Source organism: Elephantulus edwardii, unplaced genomic scaffold (genome assembly GCF_000299155.1).
Source record: "Elephantulus edwardii isolate Elephantulus edwardi_28Jun2011 unplaced genomic scaffold, EleEdw1.0 scaffold00162, whole genome shotgun sequence".
NCBI classification, from domain to species: Eukaryota; Metazoa; Chordata; class Mammalia; order Macroscelidea; family Macroscelididae; genus Elephantulus; species Elephantulus edwardii.
Window position 1 is genome coordinate 746,177 of NW_006399912.1, and position 20,432 is coordinate 766,608.

Below are 20,432 nucleotides of genomic sequence, written 5' to 3' on the forward strand. Positions count from 1 at the left end.
AGAATGTTTTTCTTCTAGAATTAGATGTTATTACTTTTCTGCTTAAATGCCATGCGCTAAGCTCCCTGCTGCCTTCAGAATAACATTCAGCCTCAGTGAGGTCTCCAAAGTCCATTAAGCTTCTTGACCAGCACAGCTTCTCAGTGCATTTCTGGGTAATGTACCTCACACACCCAACCTGCTCATGTCCCTACTTGTGTCCCAAACTCTTGCCCTTCTTTTCCCCATGGCTGTGTCTGACAGCCTTCATTCTTTGATAACCAGCTCGGATGTCACTTTCTCATGAAGCCTTCTGAGATCGCTCCTACCCCCAAGCCACAGTTACTCACAGCTTTCACTAGTTGCACAGCATACATACGTCACGTTTATTTATACAGACTTCTCCTCCTTATATCCCGCAGCTCCCAGGGGACCTGGCTTAATGACACATGAACGATTGCTTCATCTATAAAAGAATGAGCAATAGACTAGTCGTCAGAAAATGCTCATTCAAGCCTGGGTCCTGCCACTTGCCCACTAGGTGATGTGAGCAAATCTCTTAACTTTTAACACCTCACCTACAGAGAGGAACTTTGTCCTTGCTCATCCTTTCTACAAGGCTGTCACTTTGTAGATAGTGGTTTTCCTTCATGCTATGCAAGAAAGGGTTTTAAGTTGAGGGAAGACCTCGGAGTAACTTCCAAGTGTGCATCACAATATACACCTGAAATGTGGGACCTGGAGTCGTGATATACAGTGAGGATACACGTGACCCCAGAACTCTGGATATGTCTCCTGATGAGGTATTAAAGTAACTAGGCTCCACTGTTGTAAAACAGGACTGACCTTGGGGTTGGGGAGAGACTGAGAAAGATGGGTTCAATAACATATACTGCATTGAAACAGATGCGGGAGAAAACGGTTTAAAAGGGATATGTGATTAGGTATTTTTGTCATGACAGGAGTCTAGAACAAAGGCTACATGGTGGAGTGGACCTGGGGGAGGGTTTGTAAAAAAATGAAAGAATTTTTCTTTTACTTTTCCAAGAGGGTACTAGGGGGGAAAGTTGGGAGGGGAGAAAAGTGCAACAATGAATGAATGGAAATCCAAAGTCTCTGTAAATTTTTACTGAAATTAATAGTAAATTTAAAGTACTAGGCTCCAATCCCAGAGGTATGTGGTTCAAATCTATCAGATGCTCTGTTGGAGAAGTAGGGGCAATCTTCTCCTGTACCAGTCAGATCCGATTTGACAGTACACACAAAAAATAATAAAATAAAAAAGAAAATAAAGTAACTAGGCTCCAAAACAGTGCTCAGGTCTTGCGTTTATAGTGTCATTATGAGTCGTCTATGACTCAACGGCACTTAACAATAACAACGACAACTTCGAGAGAAGTACTTTGGCCTAGTGGACAAAAAGTTATGCTACCAAGTCCAAGGTGGGTGATTTTAATCTGTGGCCCTCAGGCCTGGTTTAAATTGTTTTTTGTCAAACATTCTTCTAGGTGATATAGCACTGGTCTGTGTGTTGCTGTACAGAGGTAACTTGTGGTTGCTGTGATGCTAAACACTGTGACACTGATGTGCCAAATGTGATAATGGTTCCCCATGGTGGACAGTGTTTGGTGGAGTTCCCCGATTAAAACAAGCTTGGAAGCAGGAGTGGCATTCATTTCTGAAATGGTTTGCCTCTGGAAACTCTATGAACAGTGCTCAGGCCTTTCATTCATAGGGTCACCGTGAGTCATCTATGGCACTTAATAACAACAACAACAGGTTCCAAAAGGGAAAAGAAGTTCAAACTTGGACTGCTCAATGTGGTGGTTATTCTGGTAGCAGACAGTTTCAGTTCAAATTCAGGCTTCAGCCTTTCCTAGCTGTGTGACCATAAGGAAGTTGTTTAACCTTTCTGGGCCTTATTTTCTTTACTGCAGTGGGGGTCACTGGTACATTTAGATAATAGTGAGCAATACATATGTGAATACACACAGTTTAGAACTGTCTGTTGTTGTTGTTGTTGTTGTTGTTGCATGCCATTGAGTTGCCTGTGACTTATAGTGACCCAATGTACAATATCTCGGAAGCCTGTTCTATCCTGAGACAGTCTCACTGACTCCGACACACCTAACTACCATTACCCCAGTTACTGTATTCATTACCCCAGTTACTGTATTCATTACCCCAGTTACTGTATTCATTACCCCAGTTACTGTGTCAATCCAATCTCATCTGGGGTCTTTCTCTCCTGCACTCAATAAATGTTAGCTATCATGATTGCCCTAGGGGCAAGCTATAGCTTGTTGTATGGTGGCCTGCTAACCAAAAGGTTGATGGTTTGATTCTACCAGTGTCTCTGAGGGAGAGAAATGGGCAGTCACTTTCTATAAAGATTTACAACCTTAGAAAACTGAAGGAGGGTTGCTATGCGTCAGAACCGACTCAACAGCCATGGGCTTGGCTTTAGCTGGTTGTTGTGGTTGATGTTGTGATTATTAGTTATTAGTTTAACGGGCTGGAAACCCCAGCGCTATACAGGTCAAGTCACCATCAGTGGCTTCCTGCCTGCAACATCACCAAATCCCAATGTCCTGACTGTTACTATTTTCAGATGGAGCCAAGGGTTAACTTTATGCCTAGAAGCCACAGGCACGGTGAATGTGAAACTGGGCCCACAGAGTAAAAGGACTTCCATCATCCCCAGAGCATCTCGCATGCCTGCACGTTCTGGGTTGGCAGCCAGCTGCCAGAGCAGGTGGCTAAGCTGACTTCCACCTCCCTGAAAACCACCATCCTCTAGAAGATGTGGACTGGGTGGCCCGGGCTCTGTGTGGTTTGGGCCCTGGGAGGAAGTGGGATTCCATCCAGCCTGGAGCCAGCCTTGGGACCAAGTAAACTCTCCTTAAAAACCTGGCCTCCCTTGGGTTTGAGCCAGAGACTCTGTGCGGTCCTGTCTGGTTTATTTTAAAAAAGTAGATCACCAGGTCCATCTTCCAAGAGTCTATTGGGTGGACTCAAGCATCCAACCTTTCATTCTGCAGTGGAACATGTTAACCGTGTGACCACAGTGACTCCAATAGGGAAGTAGCTCACTGAACTGTGCCACAGTCACACCACGTAACACAGCACCACCACTTTGAAGTCTAGAGTGACACCCTTTCACGTCTGAATTACAGACTTGAGGAAAGAAAGGCTCAAAGGCTTCTTTTCTAAAAAGCTTTCATTTTACAGGCATTTGCTTTGGCATCATCTGAACTAGACAGCAGTTGAGGCCCTTCAAACTCAAATCCATGGCCACTGAGTCATTTCTGACTCCTGACAATCCTCCATCGGGTTTCTGAGGCGGCCAGTCTTTATGAGAGAGGACCACTCCTTCTATCTTCAGGAGCAGCTGGTGGATTCAAACTGCCGACCTTTCCATGAGCAGCACAACACATGACACACTACGCCGTCAGAGCTCCTTTGGGAAGCTCTTGTTGTTATGCACTATCAAGTCAGAACCGACTAAAAACTAACCCAGCGGTGGGTTTTCATAGGCAGTACATCACACAGGAGGAGATTGCTCATCTTTCTCCCATGGAGCAGCTGGTGGATTCAAACCTCGTGCCTTTGGGTTGGCAGAGCAACTCCTTACCACTAAGCCACCAGAGCTCCCTTTGTGAAGCACTAAGCATCCAGGAATTAAGGGCCCTTGTGAGGCTGGCATCTTGACATTTCAGCTAGTATAAAAATAATGTGGCATTCAGCATGTCCACGAGCCTTTCTTGCAAGAATCAGAAATGCGTCTATTTGGAGGCTGCATATGATGGCAGCTAAGAATGACGCAGGCCTAAACAAAGGGGAACTTGTTCTCTTTGAAAGAATTGGAAGAATCTCTTAGCCCAGCTCACTGGATCATCCAACTGGTGATGCACAGAATCACAGCGGCCACCCTCTGCCCCCGGCCAGAGTTTCTCAGTCACGCAGCTCCTGGCTTGATGGGAAGGAAACTTGGCCTCAAGGTCTCCCGGGCTGCCGCTGTGTCAGCCCCATGAGCAGAGGGAATAACAGAGTGTGTGTGAGCCTGGTCAGAGGCTGAGCTGGTGGAGGAAGGGAGGAGGGGCATCTGCCAAAGGAGGTGGGGGAGTTGGTGCAAGAAAAACAAAACCAAAAAACCCCACTTGTGGTCGAGTTGACTTCACAATGACCTTGTGTGTGTCCGAGTGGAACTCTGCGCTGTACAGTTTGCACTGGCTGACTTTTTTTATTTTTAGCTCTCGTACGTAGTCTGTAGGGAATTGTGCTACTAACCCGAAGGTGATGCCTCTGGCAGTTCGAATCCAACAACAGCTCTATGAGAGAAAGAAGGACACTCTCCTCCCGTGTGATTCACAGCCTTAGAAAGAAACCCTCTGGAGAGTCAGCTATGAGTTGGTTCTGACTTGACAGCAATACAGTTGAGGGGTTTTTTAAAAATTAGTTTGGAGGCCAGGAGTTTCTTCCCAGGCACTTCTGGATTTACTTGAACCCACAACCTTTCTGTTAGCAGCTGAGAAGGTTAACCGTTTGCACATTACAGGGACTCCCTGTGTTAGAAGGGAGCTAAAACGCATCATTTGAGGAATACCAGTGGTTGTTCAAACTCTTGGAGGGAAAGTGTGATGGGAGATGGGATCTTCGTGTTGTCCCAGAATATCTCCCCACAGGGTGTTTTTAACGGCAAAGGAAAAAGGTAGAATGGAGAAATGTGACGGAGCTTAAACAAATGATCGAAAGTAGTGTCACCCGGCATGGGCCAGCCCACCCCCGCACCTCCTGGTATGAGGCTCTGAGAATGACAGGACATCCCTCCTGCTGCAGTCCAAGCTCAGAGGGCATCACCCATGTCTAGTTACGAGGATGAGGACCACACAAATACAGGGGCCAGTCTCCAAAGCAAATGGTCAGTGGTCTCCCTTGATGCCAGGGTCTGAGAGGCTGAGGAACATTTTCAGAATAAAGGAGGCCACCACCATATATGTTAGTGACTTACAAGTGGCTGTGATGAGGGAGGCTGCTGTTGTTTGGTGCCATAGCGCTGACTATGAGTCAGAGGGACCCTGTGAACGGCAAGTCTGAACCTTGCCTTATTCTGCGCCGTCCTCACAATCTCTGAGACGCACGAGCCCATGGTTACAGTCACTTTGTCAACTGATCTTGTTGGGGGTCTTCCTCTTTCTCCGACCCTTCACCGTTCCCAGCATTGTGTCCTAATCTAAGGATTGGCTCCACTTGGCAACATGACCAGAGTTCGTGAGACGCAGTTTCACCATCCTTGCGTCTAAGGAGCGTCCAGTTTGCACTTCCTATGGAGGTTGAGGGGTTCACATGCCAGCAGGGTCCTCCATAGTGGACAGAAAACAGCAGAGTTTCCAGACTAACAGCCCTAGGAAGAAAGGCCCGGGGATCTGCTTCTCTAACTTGACTACTGAGAACCTATGGATCACAGCACAACATTGTCCAATAAAGTGCCAGAAGATGCGGCCCGGGGCTGGAAAGCACTCGGCTGTGACCACAGCAGTGGACGGGAGCACGCAGTGATACTGAGGGTGGCCCAGAGCTGGCACTGCTTTGCTCTGTTGTACATGGGCTTACCCTTTTGGGGCAATTTGGCAGAAGATAACAGAAAAGAGGAGAACAAAATGAAACACATTGGAATTTGACACTGGACAAGAAACACACACACAAAAAAACCCAAGTAGTATAAAAAAGAAAAATCTGTAAAGGATAGTATTGGGACAATTGGAGAAATTTAAAAATGGACCTTAGACAGAAGTGTCATATTGTTGTTATTATGTGCTGATAAGTTGGAGAAACTCATAACTAACCCTCCAGCAGATTTTCAGAGGCTGTAAATCTCACAGGAAAAGCTTGCTCCTATTTCTCCCTTAAAGTAACTGGTGGATTAGAACTGCCTCTCTTTGGGTTGACAGCACAACTCTTTAACCAGTAGGCGACCAGAGCTCCCTAATAGTATCATATCAGTGGTCAGAAAAGTACCATTTGCCTAAAGATAAAGCCCAGTAATCCGGGTTAGGATAAAAGGATTAATGAAAATAAGAATTAAAGGGAGAAAGTAAGAAGAGTATGATTATATAGTGGGTATTTTTTTTTTTCATTCATGTTTTAAAACACATGTTATGATTTGTTGAGTGGGAAATCCATTTGTTTGATTAGCTTTATATACCTTTAGTCAAATAATTTTTAAAAAGCTTAAGTATTAACGGGGAGCTCTGGTGGCATAGACCCTGGGGGTTGAACTGCTAACCAAAGGCTTCCCCTCTCTGGTGGTTTGAATCTATCATGGGAGAAAGACAGATAATCTTCTCCAGTGTGATTTACAGCCTCAGAAACCCAATGGAGGGTCGGCGATGAGTCATTTCAGACTTATTAAGTTACTGTATGAGAGTTACATTTCTCCACTGTGAGAGTCATGCAGTGGTTGTTGTTGTTGTGTTGTTTAATGCCGTCGAGTCGTAGACGACTCATAGCGACACTATGAACGAGAGGCCTGAGCACTGTTCGTACATAGAGTTTCCGGAGGCAAGCCATTTCGGAAGTGGATGCCGCTCCTGCTTCCAGGCTTGATTTAGTCGGGAAGCTCCAACCAACACAGTCCACCATGGGTGCCCATTACCACGATTGGCACATCACTGTCACAGGCTTCAGCATCACAGCAACCACGAGTTACCTCTGTACGGCAACGCACAGACCAGTGCTATACCATGCAGTGGTTAAGCTCTCTAAAACCCCATGCCAAATGACCCCTTTTGAAAAGTGTTTATCACTGACGGATCTTCGTTTCTCCCCCGCCCCCTCGTAGAACAACCCCTCGGGCTTTGCACGTGCCCCCGCGCCCACCCTGCCCCGTGAACATGTTGGTGCTTCTTGCCTTCATCATCATCTTCCACATCACCTCGGCGGCCTTGCTCTTCGTCTCCATCATCGACAATGTAAGTGCCTCTCAAGTCCGTCCCCCCTCCCCTGTCCACGGGGTGGAGAGCTCGCTGAGATCACCACTTGGGATTGTTCGCGTTTCGATCCGGGTGGGAGAACCTGGTGGGCAGGGACCTTTGTCTTCTCCTTTCTGCTTCGCCACGGAGCTGACCTGGTGCCATGGTCTCAGGAAGCTCGTTAAGGATCCTGCTTGAATCCCATCCTCCCCTGGATCTGAGTTTCTTCCCCTCTGCTCTAGTGACTTGTGGGTGTATCCTCGCTTGTCATGGGGCCTGTCCTGAGCACTGTGGGACGTTTCACAGCATCCTCAGCCTTTGCTGGTCATCTACCAGTATTTCTCCACCCTGAGCTCTGACAGTCAAAAATGGCTTCAGACTTTGCCAGATGTCCACTGAGGGGACACAGTCACCCCCGCTGAGGACTGCCATCCCAGATCCCCAAGTGACTCTGTCTTCTCATTAGACAGTATCCCTAGTTACTAACCATGCCCTGACTGTGTCCTCCCCACTAGAACTCATGCCTGGAACCTCCTGAATCTCTCTCCTCCCTCCACCATGAAAAATATAATAACTCTTCCCTTTAGTATCCAGTTCCCAGCCATGCAGAGAAAATGTGTTTGCTGCATAGCCTGTTGGCATGTATTGCCAGCCCTCCTGGCAGCAAGTAAAGCTTTATTTTAAGAGTCCTCAGTGGTCTGCAGGAGCTCTGGTGGCCAGTGCATTTTGTATCTGGCTGGTAACTGAAAAGTTGGCAGTTTGAACCTACCAGCCACTCCATGGGAGAAACGTAAGGCAATCTCCTTTCATAAAGATTTACAGCCTTCGAAGCCCAGAGAGGGACAGTAAGTCACCATAAGTCTGAATGGGCTTGACAGCACTGAGTTTGGTTTGGTTTGGTTTGGTTTGGTTTGGCCTACAAAAGGGAGGTTTTGTGGCCTACTGGGTAAAGAGTTGTGCTGCCAACCCAAAGGTGGGTGGTTCAAACCCACCAGTGGCTGTTTGGGAGAAAGATGGGCAATCTCCTCCCATGTTATTAACAGCCTCTGAAAACCCTCAGAGGGTCATCTTATGAGTCAGTTCTGACTTGCCAGCACATAACAACAATAACAGTATGGGCCATAAGAGACCTTGGATGGCACCAACACTTAAACACTCAACTACTAGCCAGAAAGTTGGTGGTTGGAACTCACCCACTGATACCTTAGATGGCCTTGGGGTCTACTTGCAAAAGCCCTAGAAAGCACAGTTCTACTCTGAAATGTATGGGGTGGCTGCTAATTGGGGTTTTCAGATTTCCATTATTTTGAAACTTATTCCTTGGGATCCAGATGGTCCCAGATGTAGAAAAAGAGGCCAGTGGCCATTTAGGGGATTGGCAGAAAAGCTGTGTTGTAATGCTACCTACCCGCAGTGTTTACGTTATTACTATATTGATCACGGAGGTGCCCATGGAGCGCCCATAGGTGCTCTGTTGTTACTGTCTTGATCAAGGGGACCCAGAATGGAAACTTGCGGTCAGTGAGAGGAGGGTGCCCTCTGTGGGTGGGGTTGGGCACGTCGGAGGACCTGACCAAGGGTGGCCACGGCTGGTAGGACACGCTGAGCACCCGGTGGCTTAGTTGTATCCATCAGAGGGAAACAGGAGCATCTGAGCTGAAGGTAGGGATCTTATTGGATAAATCGAGTCCATAGGAATCTTGTGGGATAGAGTGACCCACTCACTCCACTAGATTTCATCTCATCCTCACTCCTTAATTCTGTGGTGCACACAGTCCTTTGTGGACTGTACACCACCAGCTAGTCTAATAGAGTTCCCAGGGGTGCAGGTAACTGAAAGGCTGGAGGTTTGAGGCCATGGAGAGGTACCTCCAAAGAAAGGCCTGGGAATCTGCTTCCACAAGAGCATCCATTGAAAACTCCGTGGGACACAGTCCTAATCTGACACAAATAGGTCCCCGGAGGCAGAATCTTCTAGCAGACTGGATTATAGGATATCTTGCAAGTTTAGCTCCAGACCACACAATAAAACAAGTATTTCTGTAAGCGAACCACCCGAATATTCTGGTTCCCTAGTACATGTCAAAGTGACATTTGCTCTGTAATGGAGTCTATGAAGGGAGCCCTGGTGGCACGGATAGGGAGTTGCCCTGCCAACACAAAGGCAGGTGGTTCAAATCCACCAGCGGCTTTGCAGGAGAAATATGGACAGTCTCTTCCATGAAGTTTATAGTTTCTGAAAATGCACTGGGGCGAGCTCTGGTGGCCTAGTGGCAAGAAGCTGCATTGCAATCCCAGAGGGCACAGTTCGAATCCACCAGATGCTCTGCTGGAGAGGGAGGGACAGTCTCCTCCTGTACCTGTCAGATCTGATTTGACGGTGTACACACACACAAATAATAATAAAATATTTTTTAAAAAAAGAGAAAGAAAATGCACTGGAGAGTCAGCTATGAGAGAGAGTCGTCTATGGAGTGTGCAATGATGTAAAAGTTTGGAATGTTGTGAGACTGGCTAAGATGTAACAGAGACAGGAAATGGGCACATGCTGTTGGGAAAATGGCACTGACAGGCCTGCCCAGTGCAGGTTAGAAAGATCCTCAACTTGTAGAATTTGTAGAGCGCAAGAAATCAAAACACAGCAGAATGAGGTACGCCTGTGCTCTGTCGGCTGCTCTGCGAGCCTCCACTGAGCCTTCCCTCCCCTCCCTCCGAGGCACTGAGAGGGCAGAGATTGCCTCATCCTCCGCAACCCCACCCCCAACTTGTCAGAAATGCACCGTCTCAACCATCCCCTCCCAGATCAAGACCTGCATTCTAACGGGCTCCCCAGGGCTCCCCAGTGTGAAAAGCGGGGATTCCAGGTACAACAGCTAATTAGGAGTCAGTACTTGCGTCGCTCATGACCAACCTTTCACTGAGTTTCCATTCTCTGTGTGCCAGGCCTGGTGGGTCGGAGAAGAGTTCTTTGCAGATGTCTGGAGAGTCTGTCTCAACAACACCAACTGCACAGAGATCAACGAGGAATATAACGGTGAGTGTGGATGCACAGACCCCTGATCGGCAGGAACAACTGAGAGAGAAGAGAGGCTTGGGTTCTCTCTGGGACGCCTCCTTCTCTCCACACAGCTAGGTGGGCACCGCTGACTGTCGCACACATACCCTCCCCTTGGGCAAACTCGGCAGTGTTTTCTTTTAACACATCCGTGTCATCTCCCTGTTGTTATTAGTTGCCATTGAATCCATTTCAACTCATGACAGCAGGCCTGTGTGACAGAGCAGGACTACCCTGTAGTGTTCACTGTGCCCTGTAGTGTTTTCGTGGTTGTCATCTGTATGGGGGAGTCCTGGAGGTACAGTGCATAGCTCATGGTCCTAACAAAAAAGTCTCAAGCCTCGGTGATTCAAACCCAGCAGCTTCTGACAGGCAGTCTCCGCTCAGTGACATTTACAGCCTCAGAATCCTGAGAGAGGGTCTTTGTGGGTCAGAATCAACTCAATGGCAGGAATTTGACCTCTAGTTTAATCTTTATGGGAATAGATCACAAACTTTTCCTCTTGCACAGCCTCTGGGTGGTTTAGAACTGGTAATCAGGGCTTCTTTTCCCTCTACATTCTTATTGTTGTTGTTATTGTTATTGTGTACCATCGAGTTGGAACCGACCCACAGCTGCCCCTCCGGCAGGTTTTCAGAGGCAGTTAATCACACGAGAGGAGACTGCCCATCCTTCTCACACAGAGCAGCTGGTGGCCTTGAACCGCCTGCCTTTGTGATTGCAGTGCAGCTTCTTGCCACTAGGCCACCAGAGCTCCCTATTAACCTTAGCAGGACAAATTCTAAAAACAGCCACCAAGTTTTAGCCTTGGTGAAAAGACACTCGGGCTAACATGATAGAATTGTGCTATAACAACCTGTTCACTAACAGTTCAGCCACATAAATGGTGACTGTACACGTGAACCTCTTCACATGGAACATATATGAATCAAATACCCTGTCACCTAGGGTATCAGTTGAAAACACGGATTCTTGTGGCCCACACCGAAATCCCTTTGTCAGACGGTTCAGGGAGAGGCAGGCCCAGGAATCTATTTTTAACCAACACCCAGTTGATGCCTGGGATCTGGCAAATTTGAGAAGCTCTGCTCTCAGCCTGGGATCAACACTGGAATTCTTGGGGAGATTTGAAAGCCACTCTTGCCCGATCAGAGATTCTGGTTCATTTCATCTACAGGGCTGTTTATTTTTTCTGAATGGCGCTTTTTTACACACTTATAATTTTATACCTTTTTTATACACTTATAATCTACCTCCTTCCCACCACTCCCCACTCCCAGGTCCTTCCCCACCCAGCCCCTGCCACACCCTGTCCCGAGGGTACCCACTTTCTGACATCTGTCACCGGAGTTTAGTTCACCTGTTCTTAGATGTCCAATAGCAGGTTTTCTAGAACTGGAGTCCTGGCTGTGTTTGTGGGAGAGGGAGGAGTCTGGACTCTTTTTTTTTAGGGAGTCAGGTTTAGAATGCTCTGGTGGGCTAATGGGTAAGGGGTTATGCTGTGAACCCAAAGGCAGGTGGTTCGAATCCACCATCTGCTTTGTGAGAAAAGGATGAGTAGTCTCCTCCCGTGTGACTTCCAGCTTCTAAAAACCCACAGGAGGTTCAGGTATGAGTCTGTTCCAACTAAATGGCATAAAACAACCAGATGACTCAAATGTGCAGCCAGAATGCTGTAGACATTTCTGGAAATCCTTACAGATGACGTTTTCCTGCTGGCTACTGTCGTTTAGAGTTGAGTCAGAACGGATTCATAGCTGACCCTCTAGCAGATGGTCAGAAACTGGAAACTGCACGGCAGGAAACTGCACATCTTTCTCCCTTGAAGCAGCTGGTGGGTTCAAACTGCCGGCCTTTGGGTTGGAAGCACAACTCCTCACCACTAAGCCACCAGAGCACCCTTCCCTGCCAGCAGTTTCAGACAAAACTGTAAACAAAACCACCACTAGGAAAGTTTACTTACGGGATAACATCCTGCACTTTATACAGAACCCCTACCTTCAGCATCCCCCCAAAACCCTGCCAGAGCTGAGTTCACTTAACTTCCCCAACCATGGACCGTGAGCATCCATGTTTTACTGGCAGGGAAACTGCATCCCAGCAGGCGGCTCCCCGCCCACGCTCAGCCCCTTCTCTACCTGGCCGCTGGGAGCTTCAGCTGTCGTCGCACTGCGTGTAGCACCCTCCACCCTCCACCGTCCACTGAAATTCCCCACATCCTCATCCTAAACTCCCTGTTAAGGCTAGCCATTCACTTTCCCCTTTTCCTAAGGGGTGATTATAAAGAAAACTCTCTCAGAAATAACTTGTCCACAAAGGCCTTTCCCATGCATGACCTTGCAGCCCTAGGAAAACTACAGAAAAAACAAACCAAAAAACCCCCAAACCTATTGACATTCAATCAATTCCAACCCATAGTGGGCTTATAGCACAGAGTAGAACTGACCCACAGGATTTCCAAGCTGACATCTTTACAGAAGCAGATAGCTGTATCTTTCTCCAGTAGAACAGCTGGTGGGTTTGAACTGCCAAGCTTCTGGTAGTTCTTCATCCACTGTGCCAGCTGGGCTCCTCTGAAGAATGCAGAGCGAGTGGTATTTGTTCCATTTTCCAGATAAGGGAGTGAGGACCTCCCTGATCAAATGCACCAGTGGGCACTTCAGGGCTGTGAGCCCAGCCGCCCCTTGGCTGGCCTTGTGTCTATAACCCTGTGAATGACCCCGGGAGCCCTTGAATTTTCACCTGTAGTCACGCTTGCTCCGAAGTGGTGGTGGAGATGGCCATGCTTGAGGCACCGGGCCCAGGTCCTCACTTGTGTTTCTGTCGCTCCTGCAGAATTCACCACGCTGCAGGCCATCCAGGCCACCATGATCCTCTCCACCATCCTCTGCTGCATCGCCTTCCTGATTTTCCTGCTCCAGCTCTTCCGCCTCAAGCAAGGAGACCGATTTGTCTTAACCTCCATCATCCAGCTCTTGTCCTGTGAGTAATATGAAGGGCTTCCCTGAGAACGGCTGCCTGCCCAGCCACCCCTCGGAGGAGCCAGGAGGAGGAGGAAGGGGAGGACTTGTGAGGGAGAAGTTGGCTGCCATGCAGTGGGGTTGGGGCGGGCGGGGTCAAGGGTACAAACCTTGAGCTGAGGTCTAGAGGGTGAGTAGGAGGTTGTGCCCTGAATGTTCAGTTGGCATTGTTATTGTTGTTAGGTGCCATTGAGTTGACTACAACTCATAGCAATCTTCTGAATATAGAAAAGCTAGGAATCCAGCCCTATCCTGTACCATCCTCACAGTCTCCGCCACACTCAAGGTCATTGCTGCAGACACTGTGTCAATCAGCCCATCTTGTTGAGGGTCTTCCTCTCTTTTGCTGGCCTTCTACTCTTCCCAGCATCATGTCCTCTTCCAAGGATCGGCCCCTCTTGACAACATGCTCAGAGTAAGTGAGATGAAATTTCACCATCTTCGCCTCTGAGGAGCAGCCTGGTTATATTATACTTCTTCCAAAACACATTTGGGTTAGTGGAGGGACGAGGCTGCCAGGTCAAGGGAAAAGCATGCCTGAAGCCCTCCCACTCACAACAGAATGAGATGGTGCTCACCAGGACTGCTGATAGCTGGGGGAGGCTGAGAGCTGGCCCATGGGGCTCGAGTGTGAGTGAGCCTGGGGAGATGGAGGAAGTTAGGGACCTGGAGAGAGCTGAGCAAGAGGCGTAGGAGGGCCCAGACCTGGGAAGGCCTTGGAGACCAGACACTGTGTAGGGCTCTTTGTCCTAAACTAATAAGAAGCCAGTGGTGGGATTAGGTGAGTGGTGATAAAAGTGTCTACAGTGGGCCAGGTCTGGCAGAAGCTGCAGGTGGTGAACAAGAAAACGGAAGGAATCAATCCCTGGAGAAATTGGAGCAAAAAAGATGTTATTGCTGTCCACTTTCTCCTCACAATGGTAGCCAAGCTGAGACTAAGCTTAGTTTTGATCTAGAAGCTCTGCTGAGAACCACCAGGGCTGACGCGGCGAGTAATCTGGTGAGGGAGCCAGTGCCACACACAATCTGTGTTGCTGTTCTTGGCGAAAGCTTTCTGAGGACACAAAATGACAAGCCTTTTCTTGGTACATTCTGATTGAGAGTTTGTAGGTATCTGGATGGGGACAAGATATCCGGGCCTGGGAGCCGGTCCGTGGCCTCGTTTAATCCCCTCTTCCTCCCACCGTCCACGCCCAGCTCTCTTCTGTCCAGCTGGAGTCAAGTCCAGACCTGCCCTTGCGCACGGCACAGCTGGATCCCAGCCACCAGCACATGACCCGCTCATCCCAGGGTGCCCGGGACTGTCCCAGTTTTACAACAGAGCACCCTGGATCCCCACGGGGCATTTAAGCTGCGAGGCCAGGGCGCCACCCAGATAGGGCGTAGGCTCGGCTATTGGGTCAGGGCTTTCATTTGCCTGGCAGAGAATGAAAGTGTTCTGAGTGTGAAAGCCTCTGGAAGGTCACTCAGCCCTATGATTTCCCAAGTTCCTCTGGGGGCGGACCTCTAGGGTCAGTGTTGTTGCTTGTTGTTAAGTGGCTCCTCTGCATAGTGGCCCCGTGCACAGCAGAAGGAAGGGTTACCTACCCTCTTCCTGAGTCACTGATATATATGAGCCCACTGTTACAGCCACTGTGTATTTTGAGCGGCTCCTCTGCATAGTGGCCCCGTGCACAGCAGAAGGAAGGGTTACCTACCCTCTTCCTGAGTCACTGATATATATGAGCCCACTGTTACAGCCACTGTGTATTTTGAGCTCTGGTTGCCAAGTGGATAAGGAGTTGTGCTGCTAAACCAGAGCCATTTGGTTCAAATCCAGCATCTGCTCCATGAAGGAAAGATGAGCAGTCTCCTATGTGATTTACAGCCTCTGAAAGCCTGTTGGAAGGTCAGCTATGAGTCGATTCCAACATAGCAAAGACCACTCCAATCTAGGGTGTTCATCTAGCACTATAGCAGGTGATCCATTAGATTGTCGTTGGCCAATTTTGGGAAGTAGATCACCAGGCCTTGCTTCCTAGTCTTAATCTAGAAGCTCTGCTGAATTCTATCCACCGTGAGTAGCCCTGCTGGTATTTTCAAATACCAGGGGCACAGCAACCAGCATCATAGTGACAGGCAAGCTACCCCTATATGACAAACTGATGGGCAGATGGTGTTACTATAGATACACAAGACCCCATCCCAGACCTCTTGAATGAAAATCTGTCCAGTTGGAATACGGGGATTTAACTTTAGGAAAATCTGCTGTGGGAGACACCATGTTCACAAAGGTGGTTTTGCCAGGACGGGGCTTATCCATTGCATTCCGGATGTGCTGACTCCTTTGGCTTACCCAAAAGTGTGCATAAATTGTGATCGTGGAGGACTGTGTTCACACTAAAAAAGAAAAATCTGTGCTTGGGCCAACACAGGGACCGTGGTCAAATGAAACTGAAAGAGCTGGATGGCAGGAGGCTCCCTTCGCTACTCTTCTTGTACTTTCACTGTCTCTCAAGGTTAGTGGCCAGAAGGAAAAGGACATACACGTGGCAAAGCAGATGGTCAGTGAAGAAGAGGAAGACTCAACAAGATGGATTGGTGCAGTGGCTGAAATAATGGGGCCCCACACAGCTATAGTTATACCAATGGTGCATGGCAGGACCAGATTCCATTCTACTGTATATAGAGTTGCTATGAGTCAAACACAACCTTGTTGATGAAAGTGGGAAAGACTTAAAACACTTGCCATAGAAGGTCAAAGATATAGCCTTCAACGTGGATTACATCTCAACATCGAGAAAACAAAAATCCTCACCACTGGATCGATAGACAATATCATGACAGATGGAGAAAAGACTGAAGTTGTTATCAATTTCATCTTACTTCAACCTATAATAAATACCCCTGGAACCCGCAGTCAAGAAATCAAAAGACATGTTGCACTGGGAAAAAAAAACCCTGCTATCAAAGAACCTCTCCAACGTGCTTAAGAGCAATGATGTCATTTGAAAGACTGTAGTGCGCCTGAGCCAAGCCATGGTCTTTTCGGTTACTTGGTATGCATCTGAAAATTGGACAATGAATAGGATGACAGAAGAAGAATGAATGCCTTTGTATTGTGGTGGTGGAGAAGAGTCCTGAATATCCCATGGACTGCCAAAAAAACAGACAAGTATGTCTTAGAGAAAGTGCAACCTGGGTGCTCCTTAGAGGCAATGAGGGCGAAACTTCATGTCACATACTTTACGTATGTTGTCAGGAGGCCCAGTCCTTGGAAAAAAAGACATCATGCTTGAAAAGGTGGAGAGCAGGGAGCTCTGGTGGCCTAGTGGCAAGACGCTGCATTGCAATCCCAGAGGTATGTGGTTCAAATCCACCAGATGCTCTGCTGGAGAAGGAGGGGGGGCAATCTCCTTCTGTACCAGTCAGATCTGATTTGACGGTACACGTAAAAATAATACAATAAAATAAAATTTAAAAAAAAAGAAAAGGTGGAGAGCTGGTGAAGGAGAGGAAGAAGACCCTCACCAGGATGGACTGACATGGTGACCGTAACAAAGGGCTCAAATATATCAGAGATGAGGATGGCACAGGATGGGGCAGGGTCCAAGTCCTTTGTTCCTAGGATCACTATGAGTCGTAGTCAACTTAATGGCACTTAACAACAACAACAACAACAACACAAGTCAGAACTGACTTGATGGCACCCAATGCTAATATGGGAGCTCTGGTGGCTGAGTGGTAAAAAGCTATGCTGCAGTCCCAAAGGCATGCAGTTTGAATCCACCAGCTTCCCTGTGGGAGAAGGATGGGGAATCTCCTGTACAGTTTACCGCCCTCTGAAGGGTCAGCTATGGGTCAGTTTCAACTCAATGCACACAACTACAGCTACTACAATGACAATACACACACACACACACACACACACACACACATACATCTCCCATGTCCTTCCATAATACTTTATTTATTCTTCCCATTTTTTTTTCTGAGGGGGTCCAGGGACTTCTTCTCCCATCTGTCTCCAGCCCTCACAGTGTTGAGAGGCTCTATCACTCTAGGGTTTTTAGGTGGGAACACCAGGGAGCACTCTTGTTTACATAAGAGGCAGGATTCTGGAGTAACTCAAGACAAGAATTGGGGAGTGGGGGCACTGAAATGTGAGGTCCTAGAAAGAGGATCCAGGCAACAGGAATTTCAAGGGAGATGATGCTGGAATCTCTGGCAGTGCCATTTTTCCTTTAGATTCATATTTCCAGGAAATTCGATCTGATTGGCAAAGACTGTGTCACGTGCCCACATTGGGGCTAGAGATGGTCTGGGAACTTTGAGGCAGTGCCACCAAAATAGGCTGGTCACAGAGAGAGGTAGGCTCCCCAGGAAAAGTCATGGTAGTAATTCTATCCTGGATGTGTGAATTTCAAGACTGCGGCTACAAGAAACCGAAAGACCAATTGGTCACTTTAGTCATAAATAGCTGCTGCTGCTTCTTTTTCTTTTTCTACATTAACAGAATATAGGCATAAGTGGCCAAAGTTGGCTTACTTGGACAAGAGCATCAAGACTCTTTCCTTTTAAAAAAAATTACTCTTTCCTTCCCCCCCCTTATTATTTTCTAAGTGTTGGTGATGCCTCGTGGCCCCAAAAAGGCTGCTATGGCCCCATTAATTCTGCCCTGATGTGACAATATTTATAGACCCAAGCAAGGGAAAGTGCATAGACAACAAAATGCCTTCTCTTCCCTTAATTATTCTCTTTTCAGGGAGTGAAACTTCTCATGGAAGGATGTTATATAACTAAAACTTTGGCCCATTCAGATCCTTAAATTGTAAAAAGGCAGAATAAGACTGCTAAGGTTTTCTTAAATCAGAAATTAGCAAGCTATGGTCAATCAGTTAAATCCAACTTGCTACTAGTCTTTGTAAATAATGTTTTGTTGGAATAAGGTGTGGACATTCATGTTCATATTGTGCATGGCTGTCTTCATGCTACAATAGCACGATTCCGTAGTTGTGCAAAGCCCTATAATTTTACTTTCGGGTCAACTCTTGGCTCAGATCAGCTATGGCTTATTGTCTGGGTTATGTATATGGTTGCCCCAAAAGCTTGGGTTCAGTTAGCAAGGATGAGGAGAGAAACAGCTACAAGATAGACCACCACATTTTGACACAAAATATTAGTTGTTATTCTTATAGAATAATATACCAATATCATTTGCCATGGAACTGACCCCAGCCCGTTGCATCAAGGTAGAATTGTGTCCTATTGGCTCATCAGTGGCTGATTTATCAGGAGGGTGCTAGGACTTTCTTTTGAGGCATCTAGGTGGACTTCATAGGGTCACTATGAGTCACCTACGACTCGACGGCACTTAACAACATAGAGAGAGACCAGTTGGCCTAGTGGACCAAAAGTGATGCTACCAAGCCAAAGATGGGTGATTAGTCTGAGGCCGTCAGGTCAGTTTGTAATTCTTTTTGGTTAAACATTCTTCTAGGTCATATAGCCCTGGTGTGTCCACTTACCATACAGAGGTAACTTGTGGTTGCTGTGAAGCTCAACACTGCGACACTGATGAGTCCAATGTGTTAATGGTTACGCATGGTGGACAGTGTTGAACGGAGCTCCCCAATTAAAACAAGCTTGGAAGCAGGAGTGGCATCCACTTTCATAAATAGCTTGCCTCCAGAAACTCTATGAACCTGGAGAGAGGATGAAAGTCATGTAAGTTTTGAGGACTTTCATTCATAGGGTCGCTATGAGTCGCCTACGACTCAACGGCACTTAACAACAACAACAACAGGTGGACTTGAACCACCAGCCTTTCCTTTAGCAGCCCAGTGAATTAACCCTGGAGCTCCTTTTGTTGTTTTTGGGCGTTCTCAAGTCAGCTCCAACTCATAGAAACCCGTGAACAAAGCTTTGCCTGATTCTGCAGCATCCATATCATCTCTTTTGTGCTGTTGAGCCCATTACTATAACCACTGTGTCAATCCAGCTCGTTGAGGGGCTCCTTTGCTGGTACTTTTCCAAGTAGGATGGATTTTTCGAAGGACAGGCCTCTCCTGGTAACATGCCTAAGTAAGTATATGAGGCCCTGCCATGCCATCCTTGCTTCTAAGGAGCGCTAGCTTCACTTTTAAAGGCGTCTTCCACTCGATTGCATGCCCTTTGGGTGTCCCTGGTGCATCCCGGCCCCCTTATTTGGCCTCTGTGACATAGTTCTCCCTCTGCTTTCTTCCTGGCAGGTGTCTGCGTCATGATCGCGGCTTCCATTTACACAGACCGGCGCAAGGACCTCCACTCGAAGAACCAGCACTTTTACCCCGTGGAGATGGTGCAGGAGGGCAGCTACGGCTACTCATTCATCCTGGCCTGGGTGGCCTTCGCCTTCACCTTCATCAGCGGCCTCATGTATCTAATACTGAGGAAGCGCAAATAAAACCCCAGAGCTGGGGCGTTTCTCCTGCAGTACAGATCCCTATTCAAATAACCATTTTGTATATATTCTTTTTTTTTTTTGTGGTTTTTCTAGCAAACATATTTGTTTCCTTTTAAAAGCCAAGAAACGAGTTGTTGTTTTTGGTTTGGGTCTCATTGGGCTTTTTTGAGGTGGGGTTTTTGTTTTTGGACCTTTTTTTTTTTTGCATTCTTGAGTTCAGTTCATAGACAATGACAGCTGGTATTCAGAGCTGCCCATCTCAGAGTCTCAATGAGACAAAGTCAAAGCTCCTGTCTGCTCACCAAGACGATTCTTAAGCTTGGGGATGTGATGTGACAGGACCATGAAGGCCAGGTGGGCCTCCTTCCTTCCCTTTTGATGCTTTTCTCGTAAAGTTCCTGTGTTACAGTGAGGAGGGAGTCAGGCCAAAGATGTAGATGCCCTTAGATATCAAGTCCAAGTTCACGTGAGACATTACTGATATTCTCTCTTGGACCCAGGGCCCCTGACCCTCCTCTAGTGGGCTGGGAATTGATCAAATAAAAGGCCTCCACATCTGCTTGCCTTTGGGAAGTTGACTTCTAACCAGACTGTCAGTTCTAGGCTGATCTTAAGGCAGGGAATCTCAAAATGTGATCTCCTGGGCACCTTCTCAAATGCCCTTCGCTAGACCTAAACCTTCTCAAATCAGACCCTTCCCTAGACCTACAACGTAGTCAGGCTTCAGAACTGGGGCCCGGGAACCTACATTTATGGGGTGCTCCTTCAGTGATGCTTAGGCACAATAAAGGTGTGAACCACAGCCCCAGAGCCAGGTGGGCAGTTGGTCTAGAACCCACTGCAGACCAAAACTTTCACCGTCGCTTCCAGCTATCTCAATCAGGGCCACTTAACTGCAGTTCCTTTCCCTGCATCTGTGTAGCTAGACCCCCTGCATGGCGCCACCACCTCTGCATTCTCTTTCTTTTCTGTGTCCTATGGC

General features: G+C 47.6%; 1 protein-coding gene across 1 annotated transcript; it reads left to right on the forward strand.

Annotated features, from left to right (window-relative positions):
- Nucleotides 1-6,872: 6,872 nt before the first annotated feature.
- EMP2 (epithelial membrane protein 2) lies at nucleotides 6,873-19,450 on the forward strand. Its single transcript, XM_006895213.1, has 4 exons — nucleotides 6,873-6,950; nucleotides 9,894-9,984; nucleotides 12,842-12,988; nucleotides 19,257-19,450. The coding sequence occupies exons 1-4, from the start codon at nucleotides 6,873-6,875 to the stop codon at nucleotides 19,448-19,450; spliced, it is 510 nt and encodes a 169-aa protein (XP_006895275.1).
- The last annotated feature ends 982 nt before the right edge of the window (nucleotides 19,451-20,432 follow it).

Coding starts and splice junctions, on each gene's coding strand:
- EMP2 (XM_006895213.1), top strand. CDS start 6,873: ATGTTGGTGCTTCTTGCCTTCATCATCATCTTCCACATCACCTCGGCG. Junction 6,951..9,893: donor TCGTCTCCATCATCGACAAT/GTAAGTGCCTCT, acceptor TCTGTGTGCCAG/GCCTGGTGGGTCGGAGAAGA. Junction 12,989..19,256: donor CATCATCCAGCTCTTGTCCT/GTGAGTAATATG, acceptor TCTTCCTGGCAG/GTGTCTGCGTCATGATCGCG.